Raw genomic sequence first — 14,549 nt, 5'->3', positions numbered from 1 at the left:
TCATTTTACTGTTATCTGTAATCAGCATGCACTTTTAAATGATACCCAAATTGAAGCGGGTCACCTGGCATCGACATTCTCCACCTTATTACCAATGGCAGGACAATTGGTACGAGTTAAAATATTTGTGTATGATTGAATTCCTAATGGTGAAATAGGTGAAACGTTTCTGAGTTGGCTGAAAAATGACATTGAGATGATTTTATTTAAATGCAATCAGGATATTACTTAAAAGACACACTTAATTTTGTAATGGCATTCAATACATGTTTGACTGTTCCCCACTCAACCCCGCTCCCCCCCCCCCCCCCCCCCCCCCATTGAAATATGGCTACCTACTAGAGTTGAGTATTAATGATTGAATTCTTTGAATAACATTATTTTTTATGAAAGTGACATGTATTGTTAACAAGCGAATGGACTTAAGATGATTTTGATATTTGCTGAATGTTATAATATTCAGATTTTTTTTTACAAATCATTTTTTTTAAGTTAATCAAGTTAATCCACATTAATTCAAGTAAAGGCGATTCTTAATAGTGAAATGCTTTTCTGAGTCTGTTTGAGGCAGGACTTGCTCTTCCCAATAACTCCTATTCATAAACTAGTGTAATCAAGGGATGTAAGGTTCTCTGTACTTTTAACATTGACAATTTTAACCAGGGCTATTCATACTTAAAATGTTCCTAATCATAGCTCCAGATTGATGACCTTTTCAATAATGGATTTCTTTTAAATACATGTAAACCGAAGTTCACATAAATATAATTTTCTACGTTTGATTGAAAAGAAGTAGGAGAAAATTGTTTCCCCTTGTATCGTTCCGAAACGATACGCCTGGGGGCGCTATGATTTCGCGCTCTATCGAGCACGTGTTTACCGTGCAATATTGAGTGATTCATTCAGCGCATGGTCACCAAGCTGTGTACAAGCATGTCCGACGTTTTTTTATTTCAAAAAACTTAACGGGTTCATTCATAGCAAACATCGGAACTCATAATTATATTCTTGAAATCAGTATACATTATGATATACAAAATTTTGTCTTTATGTTTAACAAAAGTTGTGTTGTTACATAGATATATCAATGCTTTTTGAATAATTTCAATGAAAATGTGTTGTTTATGTTAGTATATGTTGAAATATGTGAAAATGTTTGTGTATGTACAGTTGATTGGCCATGACGCTTACAACAAATTAAACATTTGTATACTCTACATGTTGTTTTTCGTCTTAGTACAAGATCGAATTAGTAAGATAGAGTGAGTAAGGATTGATTCTAGGGGACTGGGTTTTCCCATGGCAGTACAAATGAAAAGGTGAAATTAAAGGTATTGAATTTAATGCAGCGGATCAATGATTCCGTTGTTTCCAAAGTAAAGTAAGTATATTAAAACGGTACAATTTTGTTGTACCAGGAGATTAGCTTGGGGGGTGAGAATATTCAGTTATTTAATTGCAGTCATGTTAACTATATAGATACGCTATTCGTACTATAAACAGACCGAAATTATCATTTTATCATAAAAGTTTCAATGGAGAAATATGGAACGAGGGCTTAGATGACAACATGGCTTGAATCAAGTGACTGAGTTAATCATGAAAAGAAAAGTTGATCTTGGGTTTGGCTAGAGTGAAAGGAGAGTGCAGCACCCAGCTCTATGTTGATAGCAGCCTTCGGCTCTAAATATAGTCTCCGTGGCCAACTGCTTCAAAAGTTATCTTTAAAGCGTAATGATACTTTTAATTAAAATTGAACAGTTTCGTAATCCACAAACGGATTTATCATGAAATGATCCATGGAGCAAGCAGGTTGTTATGTGACAAATAGAAAGCTGCAAGCCCATAATTTGTATCATGTGATCCATGTGTTTGTACTGATTATGCACCAGTCAATTAATTTGTAACCACGCCCCCCACAGGTCAGGGAAATAGCGGGGACTTTGACTTTCAGACCAGCCAATTCCAGGTAAAATTTCTGCCCTGTGGAGACAAATTGCTTGTAAAATCCCAGCCTAATGCCCCCGCACCAATGGGACATCCTAGGTAAGGCCCTTTCCCCGATGGCGCGAAGCCAAAACCACCGCATTCACTTGGCACTGCGGGGCCATCTGGAAGGTAAAAACATGGCCCATTTCCCCGGTATATCCCGGACCTGGGGGGCGGGGGGTGTCTACAATTGACAGCATTACAAGCATCTGCCAATTATCAGATAATGAGTGTGATCATTGTAACAGAACAAAGCAACATGTTGCATGGGTTACAGAAGGTTATCATAGTCACATTGACATGTTTATTGGAGTATTTGGAGATGTGTGAATTACAAAAATGGTTTGTGTATTACAATTTCTACTGTAAATGACTGGGTATAAGACGATAGGGGGTATTAGACGCAGGGAAAAAAATTATGTGAAAAGTCCAAGAAAAAAACTTTTAATCTATGTTTTTGGTTAAAAGACAAATAGAAAATATGTCAAATCGTCTGGCATTTTCGGCCACCATGTTTGTTGACAGTGACAAAAATTATTTTTTTCGTGAAAATGGTGACGGTTATCTTTAAAACCATACAATGATAAACTGTCAAGAATGAAAAGTTAAGTTATGCAAAAACCTTATATTGTACGGGTTTGTTCTCAAAATTTCAACACCTACAGAAAAGAATAAAGAATGTGACAAAGTAAGAAAAAACAAGACCATTATCGCAACAGTTTGTAGTATTGGTATGTTAAACAGGTTAAAGGCAGTCAAGTTTTTCACACCTTCTCGTACAACTGACAAAAAATATTTTGACAGTGCCCAACTTTGCTTTTTTACAAGTTTAATTATTGTTCAATTCTATTTATTATTCAAAATAATATTGAATAACTTTAATCGAAAAATATTTATGTTTAAATTATAAATGTCTTACGATATACCGTATCCCGATCTTCCACTGCCGTTTTAACTTGTATATACTCTATCAATATGACGTGAGTAACATCCCTTTCTACATAAATCTAAACAAACTCTCGGCTTGAAATCGACCTCAGAAAAACGATTTTTCCGTTTTGGACTGAAATTATAAGAAAAAAACCCAACTGATACTGAAATCAGTCTGGCCAAAAGTGGTCAAAATTGGACCAGACTGGCAAAATATCAAGTTTTAAGAACCTCTGCTTAGCACCCTGTCCTTTTCTGCACCACTCTGCCCTTACATGGTAAACAAGAGCAGTCGTAAGACAGCACGCTCGACTACGCTGCTTTGACTTAGAATACAATAACGATGTAATAATACCAAGTTTGGTCTCTTTATGTCAAACCTAACTAAAAATGTTCGATACATAAGGTGACTTTGATGCTGCCCTCCCACCAACCTGCCCATACAATGACGCAAGTCATTCAAATAACTTGATTTCCCATTATGAAAATGTGGTTAAGAATATACAAATATGCCTTTCAAAGGAAATCAAAAAAAAAATTAAAAAAATTAAAAAAAATTCAAGGGCCATAATTTGTATTTAGGCTTAAAACGGCGTTATGTTTCTTGTTGTAAGATGGTCGTAAATAATTTTGAATTTTATTAAAATCCCAACTTGCCCTTAACTTTTACTTGCCTAAAACTTTAACCTAAGTCAATCAGTGGCCATTACTTGTATTAAGGATATGGAGTTATGTAACCTCCTTGGGTGATGGTCCCGAACAATTGTGTGAAGTCAATTGAATGAAGGGTATAGAAGTTATTCAACAATATCCCAACCTGCCCTAAAACTTAAACCTAAGTTCCATAGTCAATCAGGGGCCATAATTTGTATAAAAGATAATATGGAGTTATCTAACCTCATTATGTGATGGCTCTGAACATCTGTGTGAAGTATTAAGTCAATTGAATGAATGGTATTGGAGTTTTAAGTGAAAATCCCAACTTGCCCTAAAACTTTAACCTGCCCTAAAACTTTAACCTTAGTCAATCAGGGGCCATAACTTGTATTTAGTATAATATGGAGTTATGTAACCTCATTGTGTGATGGTCCTGAACAACTGTGTGAAGTATTTAGTCAATTGAACAAAGGATATAGAAGTTATTAATAAATATTCCAACTTGCCCTGAAACTTTAACCTAAGTTTCATAGTCAATCAGGGGCCATAATCTGTGTAAAGAATAATATGGAGTTATCTAACCTCATCATGTGATGGCCCTGAACAACTGCGTGAAGTATTAAGTCAATTGAATGTAGGGTATTGGACTTATAAGTGAAAATCCCAACTTGCCCTAAAACTTTAACCAATGCCGACTCCGACGCCGACGCTGGGGCGAGTAGTATAGCCCAACTATTCTTCGAATAGTCGAGCTAATAACAACAAAATGTGTCCTGATTCTCCCAATTGTGATCAGAAAGTAACTAGACTGTGAAATATTATTTCAGATTATACTTGTTCCACAGGACACTGTAAAGACAATATTCACACAACCAAGGACATTTTACCATTTTAAAACAGTACAGCAGATTCACAAGATAGTCGCCATTGTAATCAGACTAGACAAAATTTGCGGAGTATCCCCTAATGTTATGGGAAACACTTAATGGTAGAGTGCCTGGCTGACCTCTCCGTTCCATTCCCGGCTCTGTTACAATCTTAAACGACTATATTCAGATAATGACAAAACATTTCAAATCATTGAAGATAGTAACTTCTGAATATCTTTTTAAAAATATACTAAGACAATTAGTGTGAAAGATTGTTTTTGTCTTTGTGGACTAAAGTTAGTCTTACAAGACAACATAAGATATTACCTCCATATGGCATGGGTGACATTCCTGGACCATGGGGCGTTACCGGCATTCCCATCCTGGGGGCCATTCCTGGGTGACCCGGTGCAGGGCTGTATCCAGGCCTGGGTGGGCCCTGGAAATACATAAGTGCATATTTAATATTTATTGCAACATAAAAGTAAGAGACATCATTCCAAGCCACTTATAAATCCCTTGGTTTCTTATGACAAAAGCCATGTTTTACATGTGACATTTATGCCAAGCAAAAATAAACATTGAAATGATCTAATCTGTGACTGAACTGCCAAGCAATAAAACACAGAAAAATGTTCTTGCCAAGCAATAAAACACATGGAAAATGTTCAAATCAATGACAGTACTGTAAAGCAATAAAACACATGGATATAGTCTTACCAATAACAAAACTGCCGAGCAACAATATACATTCAAATGTTCTAATCCGTGATAGAACTGCCAAGCAACATAACACATGAAAATGTTCTGATCTGTGAAAGAACTGTCAGGCAACAAAACACATAGAATGTTCTAATCCATTACAGAACTTCCAGAAAACACATGAATATGTTTAATCCATGACTGTTCTGCTTGGCGACAAAACAAATGGAAATGTTCTAATCCATGACAGTTCTGTCTGGCGACAAAACACATGGATATGTTCTAATCCATGACAGTTCTGCCTGGTGACAAAACACATGGATATGTTCTAATCCATGACAGTTCTGCCTGGCAACAAAACACATGGAATTGTTCTAACCCATGACAGTTCTGCCTGGCAAATGGGTATGTTCTAATCCATGACAGTTCTGCCTGGCAACAAAACACATGGAATTGTTCTAATCCATGACAGTTCTGCCTGGCGACAAAACACACAGAAATGTTCTAATCCATGTCAGTTCTGCCTGGCGACAAAACAAATGGGTATGTTCTAATCCATGACAGTTCTGCCTGGCGACAAAACAAATTTGTATGTTCTAATCCATGACAGTTCTGCCTGGCGACAAAACAAATGGATATGTTCTAATCCATGACAGTTCTGCCTGGCGACAAAACAAATGGATATGTTCTAATCCATGACAGTTCTGTCTGGCGACAAAACAAATGGATATGTTCTATTCCATGACAGTTCTGCCTGGCAACAAAACACAATGGATATATTCTAATCCATTACAGTTCTGCCTGGCAACAAAACACACGGATATCCGATGTTTTAATCCATGACAGTTCTGCCTGGCAACAAAACAAATGGATATGTTCTAATCCATGACAGAACTACCCAGCAGCAAAACATAGAAATGACCTAGCTTATCCTGACAGTTCTGCCTAGCATCAAAATGCATGGTAATGTTCTAATTTGTGACAGAACTGCCCAGTAACAAACAACTTGAAAATGTTCTTATTCATGGCAGAACTCCCTGGAGGCATGAAAATGTTCTAATGTATGAGAGTACTACCATTAAAAAACACTTATTTATCACTGTATTAAAAAACAGACAAGAGCTGTCACAGTATGTGATGAATGCCCCCGAATGTGACATTGACCTATGAACAAGGACAGTACATGTAAAGTTAAAGATCAAACACTGACCTTTGATGTATGCATGTGGATCTTGCATACGACACCAAGTTTTTGTTGCAAATCTGTCATATACATGACAAAATTACAGCCTGGTTATGACATCTATGTGCATATATTCAGCATTTCATAATAATCCAAGAAACGCCGCAATGCGACGAAACCAGGTTTTTAATGATTGACAAAGAACTTCAGCCTGTGTCTGTTTTTCTATTTTTAGTAACAGTGACCTTGACCCTAGGGACCCCAAATGCAATCCATTGAAAGGTATCCATAAACTCTTCCTTTATACCAAGTTGTGTCAGGATATGTCAACAATACCTTAAGTTATTCAGTTTCAACCATTGTTCTTTTTTAGTAATAGTGACCATGACCTTGAACCTAGGGACCCAAAATGCAATCCCATGAAAGGTATCCATAAACTCTTCCTTTATACCTGGTTTGGTCAAGATATGTAGACCCTGACTAAAATTATTCAGTTTCAACTGTTTTTTTGTTTTAGTAACAGTGACCTTGACCTTGAATCTAGGGACCCCAAACGCAATCCCATGAAAGGTCTCCATAAACTCTTCCTATTGACCAAGTTAAGTCAAGATATGTCAACCCGTACTAAAGTTATTCAGTTTCAACTGTTTTTCTATTTTTAGTAACAGTCACCTTGACCTTGAACCTAGGGACCCCAAACACAATCCAATGAAAGGTCTCCATAAACTCTTCCTAAAGATCAAGTTTAGTCAAGATATGTCATCCCTAACTAAAGTTATCCAGTTTCAACTGTTTTTCTATTTTTAGTAATAGTGACCTTAACCTTGACCCTAGGGACCCCAAACGCAATCCCATGAAAGGCCTCCATAAACTCTTCCTATTGACCAAGTTTAGTTAAAATATGTCATCCCTAACTAAAGTTATTCAGTTTCAACCGTTTTTCTATTTTTAGTAACAGTGACCTTGACCCTAGGGACCCCAAATGCAATCCCATGAAAGGTCTCCATAAACTCTTCCTATTGACCAAGTTTAGTCAAGATATGTCAACCCTAACTAAAGTTATTCAGTTTCAACCGTGTTTCTATTTTTAGTAACAGTCACCTTGACCTTGAACCTAGGGACCTCAAACGCAATCCCATGAAAGGTCTCCATAAACTCTTCCTATAGACCAAGTTTAGTCAAGATATGTCAACCCTAACTAAAGTTATTCAGTTTCAACCATGTTTCTATTTTTAGTAACAGTCACCTTGACCTTGAACCTAGGGACCTCAAACACAATCCAATGAAAGGTCTCCATAAACTCTTCCTAAAGATCAAGTTTAGTCAAGATATGTCATCCCTAACTAAAGTTATCCAGTTTCAACTGTTTTTCTATTTTTAGTAATAGTGACCTTAACCTTGACCCTAGGGACCCCAAACGCAATCCCATGAAAGGCCTCCATAAACTCTTCCTATTGACCAAGTTTAGTTAAGATATGTCATCCCTAACTAAAGTTATTCAGTTTCAACCGTTTTTTCTATTTTTAGTAACAGTGACCTTGACCTTGACCCTAGGGACCCCAAACGCAATCCCAAGAAAGGTCGTCATAAACTCTTCCTATTGACCAAGTTTAGTCAAGATATGTCATCCCTAACTAAAGTAATTCAGTTTCAACCGTTTTTTTTCTATTTTTAGTAACAGTGACCTTGACCTTGACCCTAGGGACCCCAAACGCAATCCCATGAAAGGTCTCCATAAACTCTTCCTATAGACCAAGTTTAGTCAAGATATGTGGACCCTGACTAAAGTTATTCAGTTTTAACTATTTTTTTTATTTTTAGTAACAGTGACCTTGACCTTAGGGACCCCAAATACAATCCCATGAAAGTATCCATAAACTCTTTCTATAGACCAAGTTTGGTAAAGATATGTCAACCCTAACTAAAGATATTCAGTTTCAACCGTTTTTCAATTTTAAGTAACAGTGACCTTGACTCTAGGGACCCCAAACGCAATCCCATGAAAGGTACCCATAAACTCTTTCTATAGACCAAGTTTGGACAAAATATGTCAACCCTTACTAAAGTTATTCAGTTTCATAGGTGAGTTTGACGCGGCCCTCCCGCCCAAACAACGACGTTCGCCATTCTTATAACCAGGTTTCACTATGTGAAAACCTGGTTAATAAAGCAAGGAATGAGGTAGGGACATGGGTCTTCCAGTCGCGACACGCCGTCTTGGTATGATGAACACATGTGGCAAGTTATTTTAAAATCCATCCATACAAGAGAAAGTTACTGCCTGGACACAACAACCTATACTCTGTGTCCTTATATGCAGCGTTCCATTGTGAATAAACACTAAGTGTGACCTTGAACTTAGAGGTAGGGACACGGGTCTTGCACACGACACGTTGTCTTGGTATGTCCAACACATGTGGCAAGTCATTTAAAAATCTGTCCATACAAGAGAAAGTTACAGCCCAGACACGAGTTATTGAGCCGGACACACGGATGGACGGACAGACGGACGGCGGTGCGATTTTAATATGCCCACCTTCGGGGGCATAAAAACTAAAATAATATTGATTGCAATAGCTTTGACAGTGTAATGGTCATAGTATAACATTCCGTTATAGACGGAAGTATGTTCATAGTATGTATGTTAACTTGGTTTGTAATATACAAATTAGCAAATTCCAGGCTCTGTGTGGATTGAGAATTTACTGTATACAAAGACCAGCAGACCCCTTATGGGTCGAGCATGCTTTTCCCTGAAGGGATCTGTTGGTGTTTGTTTGACGTCGCACGTTACAACAGTAATCTTTGGAATTTTATCCAAAACAGAATAAACTGAAAAAATATTCTTTAAATGCCAAACATTTGCTGAGTGCTAAGTTCAACAAGAGATTATGTTACTTCGAGTTTTCTGTAGATTCATATCCACAAAATCAATGAGTAAATAAATAATAAACAATAATTTTCTCTATTATTTAAGTTTATCAGAACAAATCCTGTGCCTTGGTTTAAATTGCTGCTTGGAAGCAGACATTTACATAACAAGAGCGGTCACAGACAGCTATATCCCCCGCCTCATGGGGCATTTTTTTGTAACGAAAGCCAATCAATGGTAAGGGTAGTTTCTCAGGAACATAAGAAATGCGTAAAATTAAGAAAGGGCAATAACTCTTTCAAATAAGGTCAAATTGCAAAAGCCTGACAATATGCGCTGCATCACTTTAAGATCATCAACGTAAGTGGAGTTGCGAAGAAACCAATTTTATATGTAAAATAAGCAAAGGGCAATAACTCTTTCAAAAATGGTCAAATCAGGAAAGCCCGACAATATGCGCTGCTTCACTTTATGATCATCAATCTGTGAAAGTTTGGTAGAAATCGCATGAAAAACGTAAGAGGAGTTGTGAAGAAACGAATTTTAAATGTAAAATAAGCAAAGGGCAATAACTCTTTCTAAAATGGTCGAATCGGGAAAGCCCGACAATATGCGCTACTTCACTTCATGATCATCAATCTGTGAAAGTTTGGTAGAAATTGCATGAGAAATGTAAGAGGAGATGCAAAGAAATGAATGTGGGCCGGCCGGCCGGCCGGACGGAGGCACACACACACGCATGCACGCAGGCACGTACACACACACACACACGGAATCGCGCCTACCATTACTATATCCCTTCGCCATTTCAAGGCGGGGGATAATAAACATGATGCGAACAGGAGCCTAGCTAGTCTGAGTTGTTTTATGCAAGTCATTACCACATCGGGGGACATGTCTGGCCCTGCAATACAGTCTGCATAATAGGACTGCAAGACCCGTTTTTGCAGGACCAAACAAATTTGTATTACAAATATTTGTCATGTTACATTAAAGCTTCGATCATATATCACATGGTTAAAATTATAACTTCACAACAATGTACAATTTTTACACATGTTTTTGCACTATTTGAGTGAACAAGAACCGACGGGGTTTCACTATACATGTACTATTAGGTATCAAAAATATATTCCTTTAATTGGTCTTTTTAATGTTTGATTGACAATCAACATTGTGTTAATTCCTTGGCTTGAAAAAACAAATACATTCAACAGGCCAACTTTGCCAACTTTGTCCTCTTTCAAGTTCAAGACTATAAACTGTAACACTGACCGAAATAATATCATGATTTAAAGGTTGTGTACTGACTGTTGTAAAACCATGTTTATGTGTACTGATTGTTCTAAATCTATCTTTTTAAAAGTTGTGTGCAGATTGGTCTAAATCTCTAATGTTAAAGTTGTGTACTGACTGTTATAAAACCATGTTTTTCCGTACTGACTGTTCTAAATCTATCTTTTTAAAGGTTGTGTGCAGATTAGTCTAAATCTCTAATGTTAAAGGTTGTGTACTGACTGTTCTAAATCTATCTTTTAAAGGTTCTAAATCCATATCTTAAAAGGTTGTGCACAGACTGTTATAAATCCATATTTTTAAAGGTTGTGTTCTGACGGTTCTTAATCTTTTTTTAAATGTTGTGTATAGACAGACATAAATCAATATTTTTAAAGGTTGTGTACAGACTGGCATAAATCCATCTTTTAAAAGGTTGTGTACAGACTGGCATAAATCTATCCTTTTAAAGGTTGTGTACAGACTGACATAAATCTATCATTTTAAAGGTTGTGTACAGACTGACATAAATCTATCATTTTAAAGGTTGTGTACAGACTGACATACATCTATCATTTTAAAGGTTGTGTACAGACTGACATAAATCTATCATTTTAAAGGTTGTGCACAGACTGTTAATAATCTATATTTTCAAAAAAATTGTGTTCTGACCATTCTTTTTTTTAAATGGTGTGTCCAGACTGAAATAAATCTATACTTTTAAAGGTTGTGTACAGACTGACATAAATCAATGCTTTTAAAGGTTGTACAGACTGACATAAATCAATGTTTTTAAAGGTTGTGTACAGACTGACATAAATCAATGTTTTTAAAGGTTGTGAACAGACTGAAATAAATCTATACTTTTAAAGGTTGTGTACAGACTGAAATAAAATCTATACTTTTAAAGTTTGTGTACAGACTGACATAAAACTATATTTTCTCATGATTGTGTTCTTAATCTTTTTTTAAATGTTGTATACAGACTGAAATAAATCTATCCTTTTAAAGGTTGTGTACAGACTGACTTTAATCTATCTTTAAAGGGTTGTGTCCAGACTCTTCTATATCTATCTTTTTAAAGGCTTTGTTCAGCCTGTTCTTAATCTGAATACATACTGTCATAAATCTATCATTTTAAAAGCTATGTGCCGACTGTTAAAAATTTCTCTTCTTAAAGGTTGTGTTAAGACTGTTATAAATTTATATTTTTAAAGGTTGTGTACAAACTGTTCTAAATCCATCTTTTTAAAGGTTGCATGTGTTAAAAATCACTGTTCAGCTTCTAAATTTTATGCAGTGAACTATTATTATACGACAACCACTGAAGGTATTTGGGCGCATGTACTATGACTTGTCTCAAAACTATCTCATGACCAAAATACATTAATACTGCAGCCTGCTGAAATTGTGCAACGCACAAGGACAATGTTTTTACAAGGAATGAGTACAGTTTACTGACTTGAATGTCACTTGAGTTCTGTGAGATAAAGTTTCCTTTTACGTGACTGCACGCATGTGCATTATTTTTCAGTGTAAAATGGATAAGGCCCATCATGACTGCATCACTTTCTGCATCGTCAGCAACCACAGTACATTCTTCCCTTACACTTCATATATACTTTGGGACGATTGACAGACAAAATCTCATTTTAATGAATATGCATGAGGCAGGAGAGACAACACTTCTTCTAATGAATTCGCATGTAACACTCAAATATTGTTCAATAACTTTACAGTGTCAGTAGCCTCCATGGCCGTGTGGTCTTCACTACTGCCAAATACCATTGTACTGAGAAGGCGGACAGTACAATGGTATTTGGCAGCCGCTTCAACTCCGGCAATCACCAGAATATTTTTCGACCGTAATGCAACCGGTACTTTCTGTAACTAATGAAACTGCCTCATTAATTATTCATGATTACGAGATTTTCCTAGCCAAATTGCCCATGGTACACAACAAAGCATAATGTAGTGTGTATGGGTGGGGGGGGGGGGGGGGGGGGAGGGGTATCTGATGATGCACTTCTAGAGGCTCTGAGAACATCTACATTCAAAACCTGTTGGCTCGATATCGCTTAACTCAACAACCTTGTTGGTTTGAACTTGCATTAAAAGGACTGATTTTTTTTACAATATGTTCACATAAAATTCTTTCAGGTGGCTCAATTTCTCGAAGGTCAATTTTTCGCCATGCTAAATGTCATTTTCACAGTCCAGGGTAAGAAATGAACACTTAGATTTGGTTCCTTGTCTAGATTTCGGACAAGGCGCTAATCTGTTTGAGCAAACATGCATTTTAATTCTGTCTTTACATGTATAAATTTAAGAAGAGCAGATATCTTACAATTGTAGAGCGTGCTTATAATATTTAACTCATGTATTAAAATGTGCCATCTATATGTTCAGTGCTGGGTTATTATTTAATGTGGTATGTTAAAATGTTCATCACTGAATAAATATGCTTGTTTATTGTTTTCATATAGTTGTGTTTGTAAAAAAATAATAATATAATATGGTGTTGTCTTTGAATTAAATGTGTTGCAAACAGTATGATGTGGGTAAGGGAAATATGTCCTATAAATATAAATATGTCCTCTTCTCCAGCTGGTGATAACGTAAAAAAATAATAAGCAAAGTAAACATGACTTTATAGCAAAGTAAACATGACTTTATTTAACATAACAAAGAAAAAAATCAGTCATAGCTAGGTATTCCCACTGGCTCGATATTTGCGAGGCTCAAGGTATTTTGACCTGGAGTCCCTGGAATATCAAGCCAATGGTGTTGACAGTATTTGTAGATGACCTTTTTTGAAAAGGCATAAATTTGCAATAAGCTGAGACCATTCAATGTATTTGTGTACAGATAAATATTCTATGGGGGCCTCATCATGTTTGAATCAGTGATGGGGGATAGATATCTAATCTTTGAGACTGTCCTTATTCAATTCTGTTACAACTGCGACTGCAGCATTCACAGCTAGTTTAAAAAACCCATCAATAATCATTTATTTTCATCACCATATATAGTAAACTAAAATTGATTTACGCTGAATACTAAACAATAAACCATCACATATCAGCCAATAAGAAGCGAGGTGAGCTCTGGAAATCATATCTTACAAGCATATATTCAGGCCTTTATCATGCAGGGTTTCTCATTTTGTCTAAGAGCAGCTGGAAGATTATTTAAATAAGACTGAGATATGTGGGACCTCCCACCTGTCAAAGGGGCGGCATTAAAGTAGCAGTGTGGGCCAACACTTATTGCCTTTTTATACGTGGCTTAACTTCATTGTTTTTTTTCAAAGGGGCAGCATAAAAGTGGCTATGATGGTCGACACTTATTGCCTTTTTTATATGGCTATATTTACTTGGGACGATTTGAAACCCCTGATAATGAAATTTGAGTCAAATTGCCTTCCTCATATCTTTGTTTGTGTTCTATTGAAATATTAAAATGGTTTCTTTCTTTGCCAAGATATCCATGTTCTTGCAGTGCCCTCAGTTGTAATTTGTATTAAGGGTCTTCCACAGTGCTAAAGTTGTTTGAAGGATTCTAACACAAGAAATGTTTAAAAAAATCCTTTTTTATCTAGTTTTGAGGTTTAATATTAAGCAGGCATATTATAAATGTATTTGTTGTACATGTACATGTGAAGCTGTAATTAGGAGTTAAATTTTTTTTATGATATCTCAGATTTCTAATAAAAAACCATTTGCTTTCTTTCCGTAAATGTCTTTATACAAAATGAATATGTTTTGGTGTCAAAATAGAGCAGTACTACCCAAGCAACAATGTCTTGAGGCGTTATGGTTATTGCAGCAACAAATTCATAGTTATAAATGTATATTGACTTTTCCTTAAAATTGCAAATGCTTTTTGGTCAAAAATCTGATAAAATCTTCTTTCGTAAAATTTGTTCAACTCCATATTACCCCAAAATATTTCACAATGGATGTTTAACTTCCTTAAAAAGATCTTTCCTCAAAACTAAATAAAACATGAACTTTTGAACTTTTTAATTTTAGGCTTTTCCCACCCACTTTTGCACTGTGGAAGGCCCTTA

General features: G+C 36.1%; 1 protein-coding gene across 3 annotated transcripts in view; it reads right to left on the bottom strand.

Annotated features, from left to right (window-relative positions):
• LOC128239804 (SWI/SNF-related matrix-associated actin-dependent regulator of chromatin subfamily D member 1-like) overlaps positions 1–14,549 on the bottom strand; it is a 94,234-nt gene that overhangs the window by 54,215 nt on the left and 25,470 nt on the right. For all 3 annotated transcript variants that reach the window (XM_052956239.1, XM_052956241.1, XM_052956240.1), the window contains exon 2: positions 4,773–4,884. In XM_052956239.1, the coding sequence (XP_052812199.1) occupies positions 4,773–4,884 (112 nt within the window). The remainder of the gene's footprint in view (positions 1–4,772; positions 4,885–14,549) is intronic.

The sequence above is a fragment of the Mya arenaria genome, chromosome 7, assembly GCF_026914265.1.
Source record: "Mya arenaria isolate MELC-2E11 chromosome 7, ASM2691426v1".
Taxonomy (NCBI): domain Eukaryota; kingdom Metazoa; phylum Mollusca; class Bivalvia; order Myida; family Myidae; genus Mya; species Mya arenaria.
This window is presented reverse-complemented; position numbering and strand designations above follow the sequence as displayed.